The following is a 6,577-nucleotide window of genomic DNA, read 5'->3' on the forward strand; positions in this document are numbered from 1 at the left end:
GCTGGGTGGGATAGGAAGAGAGAGGAGGTATCGGGCAGAGTAGCCCCTGAGGATGACCAGGAAGTGTAGGAGGGGTGTCTGAGTTCCCTGTCCCGGGCTGCTGCCGCGGTCAGAAACTCACTCACCCCAGTGATGTCCCTCCTGGTGCCGGGTTCAGGTCTCCTTGCTGCTTGGGTGGTTCGTAAACAAAGGACCTACCTAGCTCGGTGCTGGCAGGCTAGTGGGAACAAAGGAGCTACCACCCTCCCTTTTGCCCTGCCGATTCGGATTCGGTCCTAGAGCCCGAACAGGCTGGGCTGGGAGATGTTATGTGGTCAAAGAGGGAAGGGAGTCAGACGGAGTGGGGGGGTTGTGGATGCAGGCTGGGTGGGATAGGAAGAGAGAGGATGTATCGGGCAGAGTAGCCCTTGAGGATGACCAGCACTAGTAGATATTTTTACAAAGCTGACCATTTGCCCTCTCAAGGAGTGGATCTTAAAGGTTGGCTAATGCCTGAAACCATGACCTTTTCTTAGCCTGTAGAGACTGTTTACATGCTGTGTATCATATCCATAACCTGAAGAATCAATGATTTCAGAAAGAGAAAGTGTCTTTTCTCTTTAATTAACTTTTTTCATTCATTGAGACTCTTTATTTATTTAACTTTACTAAAATCTTAGGAGTACATGGAAATTAGAGTTGAGGGAAAGATATTTTGTCCATCTAAGTGAAACATCTAATATTGTGAGGAGACAAGCCATGAATATATAACAATCAGTATATTATGCATTAACATATCCTAAATTCCTATAGTTATTTTAGTGTGGTCTGTGTCTCAAATATAGATTGCATCTTCCTGATTGGATTAACACTATCTAGAACCTCCTCATAGACATTCCCTGAAGTTTACCTCAAAGTTGATTCTAGATCCTGTCTATCTGACAACTAACATGGACCACTGTGATGACCATTTCAACAATTCTTAGACATAGTAAATGATATAGATCTTATGAGTATTTTAGGAAGAAAATACTCTATGATCATGGGTATGGCTGATGAATGGGAAATCAATTAGAATAGAGTAAGCACAGATGAAAGAAGGTGTTTAGGGTTGTAGTTGTTTTACCCATAAACAGAACATACAATCACACACAACACATATAAGCACTACTAATATATGTACACATGTTGTCAGGGTTTCTGTCCTGCCCGGTTCTCACAATCATTAAGTCCCCCCCCCCAAAATCACACAGATGTCTACATTAGTTATAAACCCATTTGCCCATTAGCTCAGGCTTCTTATCAACTCTTTTTTTTAGGGGTGCAATGAACTTTATTGATGGTATTCAAGAGAGTAGGGCTCCCTAAGCCCCCTCCTGCTATTCTGGGGGTCTGGGATGGAAAATGTGAAGGAGATGCTCAGTGTCAAGGGTTAGTTAGGACAGGGACTGCTCAGCAGCCGAGGACCTCTCTCTTGCTGTGTCCTTGCTGGGATGGGTGGTCCAGGGCGGGCTTCTTACTCCTTGGAGGCCATGTAGGCCATGAGGTCCACCACTCTGTTGCTGTAGCCGAATTCATTGTCGTACCAGGAAATGAGCTTTACAAAGTTGTCATTGAGAGCAATGCCAGCCCCAGCATCGAAGGTGGAAGAGTGGGAATCACTGTTAAAGTCACAGGAGACGACCTGGTCCTCAGTGTAGCCCAGGATGCCCTTTAGTGGGCCCTCGGATGCCTGCTTCACCACCTTCTTGATGTCGTCATACTTGGCAGCTTTCTCCAGGCGGCAAGTCAGATCGACGACGGACACATTGGGGGTAGGAACGCGGAAGGCCATGCCCGTGAGCTTCCCGTTCAGCTCTGGGATGACTTTGCCCACAGCCTTGGCAGCGCCAGTGGACGCAGGGATGATGTTCTGGGCAGCGCCACGGCCGTCTCGCCACAGCTTCCCAGAGGGGCCATCCACAGTCTTCTGGGTGGCCGTGATGGCATGGACTGTGGTCATGAGTCCTTCCACGATGCCAAAGTTGTCATGGATGACCTTGGCCAAGGGGGCTAAGCAGTTGGTGGTGCAGGAAGCGTTGCTGACAATCTTGAGGGAATTGTCATATTTGTCATGGTTCACACCCATCACAAACATGGGGGCATCGGCAGAAGGGGCGGAGATGATGACCCTCTTGGCCCCACCCTTCAAGTGGGCCCCAGCCTTCTCCATGGTGGTGAAGACACCAGTAGACTCCACAACATACTCGGCGCCGGCATCCCCCCATTTGATGTTGGCGGGATCTCGCTCCTGGAAGATGGTGATGGCCTTCCCGTTGATGACAAGCTTCCCATTCTCAGCCTTAACTGTGCCTTTGAACTTGCCATGGGTGGAGTCATACTGGAACATGTAGACCATGTAGTTGAGGTCAATGAAAGGGTCATTGATGGCAACAACATCCACTTTGCCAGAAGTGAAGGCAGCCCTGGTAACCAGGCGTCCAATACGGCCAAATCCGTTCACTCCGACCTTCACCATCGTGTCTCTGGAAAGAGGCTGGCACTGCGCGAAAAGAAGCGGCTGTCTCTAGAACAGGCAGGAGCAGAGAGCCTCTTATCAACTCTTATAACTTATATTAGCCCATTATTCTTGTCTATGCTAGCCTCGTGGCTCGGTACCTTATTCAGCGAGGCAGTCACATCTTACTTCTGTGGCTGGGTCATGACTGCAGACTAGGACTTCCTTCTTAGAATTCTCATGTTCTCATTGACCTGCCTCTACTTCCTGTCAAGTTGTCCAGCCTATACTTCCTGATTTATATAAATCAGCATTTATTTAAAATATAATTGACAGAATACAGATCATTGTCCCATACCACACACATTCAATAACTTGTCTCAAGAGATTTGAAGTAATTGTGCTTGAACTTTATGTACATGGAGGGAGAATGGGAAGTGAAAAGCAGTGGGGAAGACACAAAGAGGGGGAAGAGAGAATGAGGAGTGAGAATATTATTTTAGAGTCAAAAGTCCTCTTGACTGAAAACTGGTTGCACAAACTCCATGTCTGATGCATCACCATGTTTGATGTCAAAACACTCTTCAGATCTCCAACTCTGTTTAGGTATAACTGTTTAGGTATTCTTCCTCTTGGACTGGTTCCACTCCATTTTAACTGCTCTCTTGGACCCATATTCCACAACTCTGGCATCTCTAACATTTTGGGGTCTCCAATGCAATCCAGGCTTCAACTTCACAGCTTCACTCATTGCTGGTGGGAATACAAAATTGTACAGCTGCTTTGGAAATCAGTACGGTGATTCCAAAATTTGGAATCAATCTGCCTCAAGATCCAACAATACCAGTCTTTGAAAATTTACCCAAATGGTGCACAATCATGCAACAAGAACATTTGCTCAGCCTTGTTCATAGCAGCATTATTCATAGTAACCAGAACCTAGAAATAACCTAGATGCCCTAAACCAAAGAATGAATAAAGAAAATGTGGTACATTTACAGAATGTAAAATTAATTACTCAGTGATAAAATTTACAGGCAAATGGATGGAACTAGAAAAGAAAAACATCCTGAGTGAGGTAACCCAGACCCAGATGGACAAACTCGGTATATACTTCCTCATAAGTGGATATTAGACACAAAGCACAGGTTAACCAACCTATAGTCCACAAGCCCAGAGAAAACAAGATATTCCATGACAAAACCAAATTTAAATATTATCTATCCACAAATTCAGTGTTACAGAAAGTACTAGAAGGAAAACTTCAACCAAAGGAAGTTAGTTGTACTCAAAAAATACAGGCAACCATAAACTTTACACCACACACTAGCAAATCCCAAAGAAGGGAAACACACAAACACAACCACCAAAAATTAACAGGAATAAACAAACACTGGTCATTAATATCTCTTAATATCAATGGACTCAATTCACCTATAAAAAGCCACAGGTTAATGGAATGGATACAAAGACAGGATCTGTCCTGCTGCATACCTCAACCTCAAGGGCAAGCATTACCTCAGAGTAAGGGGTAGGGAAAAGATTTTACAATCAAATGGACCTAAGAAACAAGCATGTATAGCTCTCCAAATATCTCACAAAATAGTCTTCAACCAAAAGTCAATCAAAGGAAATGGAGTTTGACACTTCATATTCATCATAGGAAAAAATCCACCAAGACAATGTCTTAATTCTGAACATCCATGCCCCAAATGCAAGAACACCCAGATATGTAAAACAAAGATTACTAAAGCTTAAATTGTACATCAAATAACACACACACTAATAGTAGGAGACACCAGTCAACTCGCACCAGTAGACAGGTCTGCCAGACAGAAACTAAACAGAGAAATAAGAGAACTAACAGATGTCATGACTCAAATGGTCTTAATAGATGTCTATAGAATATTTCACCCAAACACAAGAGTATACCTTCTTTTCAGCACCTCATGAAAACTTCCGTAAAATAGTTCACATACTTGCTCACAAAGCAAACCTCAACAGATAAAAAACATTGAAATAACCCCATGTATCTTGTCAGATCACCATGATTTAAAGCTAGAATTCAACAACTTGAATCTCAGAAATCCTACAACCTCATGGAAATTGAACAGTGTTCAACTGAATTACACCTGGGTCAAGGAAGAAATAAAGAAAGAAATTAAAGACTTCATAGAATTCAAAGGAAATGAATGTACAACATACCCAAACATGTGGGACAATTTGAAAGCAGTGTTAAAAGAAATGTTTTAGCACTAAGTGCCCACATAAAGAACCTGGAGAAATTTCACACAAGTGACTTAACAGCCCATCTGAAAGCTATAGAACAAAAAGAAGCAAACTATCTCTGGAGGGGGGAGATGAAAGGGAATAATCAAAATAAGGGTTAAAATCAATATGGTAGAAACAAAAAAGCAATACAAAGAATTAATAAGACAAAAAGTTGGTTCTTTGAGAAAATTAACAAAATAGACAAACCCTTATCCAAACTAATCAAATGGGAGAAAAAGAACATCAAAATTAACAAAATCAGAAATGAAAAGGGAGACATAACAACATAGAGGAAATCCAGAGAATCATAAGGTCATACTTCAAAAATCTGTACTCCACAAAATTGGAAAATTTAAAGGAAATGGACAATTTTCTGAATAGATACCACATACCAAAATTAAATCAAGAAGAGATAAATAATTTAGATAGACCTCTAATCCCCCAAGGAAATAGAAGTAGTCATCAAAAGTATCCCAATCAAAAAAGCCCAGGACCAGATGGTTTTTGAGCAGAATTATAATAGAATTTTAAAGAGCTAATACAAATACTTCTCAAATTATTCCACATAATAGAAAGAGAAGAGAGACTGACAAACTCTTTATACAATGTGACAGTTACTCTGGTACACAACCCACACAAAGATGCAACTAAGAAAGAGAATTACAGACCAATTTCCCTCATGAACATTGATTAAAAATACCCAGACACAGAAAGACAATTGTCACTAGTACTAACTCATAGGTATTTTTTAAACATAAAGCAAAGAAAAACAGTTTACAAAACAGTTCTCAGAGAACTTAGACAATGGCGAGGACACTAAGAGAGACTTATATAGATCTAATCTACATGGGAAGTAGAAAGTAGAAAACTCAAAATCTCTTGAGTAAATTGGAAGCATTGGGACCTTGGGGGGGGGCTGAAGAGGCAGGGAGAAGGGAGCAGAGAAAAATGTAGAGCTTAACAAAAATCAGTAAAAATACTGTGAAACCAAATCCAAGAACACATCAAAAAAAGTTGTCTATTATAATCAAGTTGATTTCATCCCAGAGATGAAGGCAAATTTCAACATATAAAAATCTGTCAATATAATCCAACATATAAATAAACTGAAAGAGAAAAACCATATTATCTTATTAGATGCTGAAAAAGCATTTGACAAATTCCAATACCCCTTCATGATAAAGGTTTTAGAGGAATCAGGGATACAAGGAACATATATAAACAAAATAAAAGTAATATAGAGCAAGCAGACAACTAACATCAAATTAAATGGAGAGAAACTCAAAGTGATTTCACTAAAATCAGGAGCAAGAGAAGTGTGTCCATGCTCTTCATATCTATTCATCATTGTACTTGAAGTTCTAGCTAGAGTAATAAGAGAACAAAAGGAGATCAAAGGGATACAAGTTAGAAAGAAAGAAGTCAAAATTTTGCTATTTGTAGATAATAGTGTACATAAGTTGACCCCAAAAATTCTGAGGGAACTCCAACAGCTGATAAACACCTTCAGTAATATTGCAGGATACAAGATCAATGCAAAAAAAAAAAGTTAATAGCCCTCCTATATACAAATGATAAGGGGCTGAAAAGGAAATCAGAGAAACATCACCATTCATAATAGCCACAAATAACATAAAACATCTTGGGGTAACACTTACAAAAGAAATGAAAGGCCTGTATGATAAGAACTTTAAGTCTTTGAAGAAAGAAATTGAAGAAGATATCAGAAAATGGAAAAAATCTCTCATGCTTTTAGATAGATAGGATCAACATAGCAAAAATGGCAATCCCACCAAAAGCAATCTACAGATTCAATGCCATCCCCATCAA

At 40.6% G+C, this 6,577-nt stretch overlaps 1 protein-coding gene across 1 annotated transcript; it reads right to left on the reverse strand.

The window, feature by feature from the left end:
• Positions 1–1,373: 1,373 nt before the first annotated feature.
• Positions 1,374–2,568, reverse strand: LOC126514421 (glyceraldehyde-3-phosphate dehydrogenase-like). The gene has a single exon (XM_050163338.1). The coding sequence runs from the start codon at positions 2,495–2,497 to the stop codon at positions 1,496–1,498; it is 1,002 nt and encodes a 333-aa protein (XP_050019295.1). The 5' UTR covers positions 2,498–2,568; the 3' UTR covers positions 1,374–1,495.
• Between the last annotated feature and the right edge of the window lie 4,009 nt (positions 2,569–6,577).

This window comes from Alexandromys fortis, unplaced genomic scaffold (assembly GCF_014885135.2).
Source record: "Alexandromys fortis isolate MF-2015 unplaced genomic scaffold, M_Fortis_MF-2015_v1.1 scaffold_129, whole genome shotgun sequence".
NCBI lineage: Eukaryota > Metazoa > Chordata > Mammalia > Rodentia > Cricetidae > Alexandromys > Alexandromys fortis.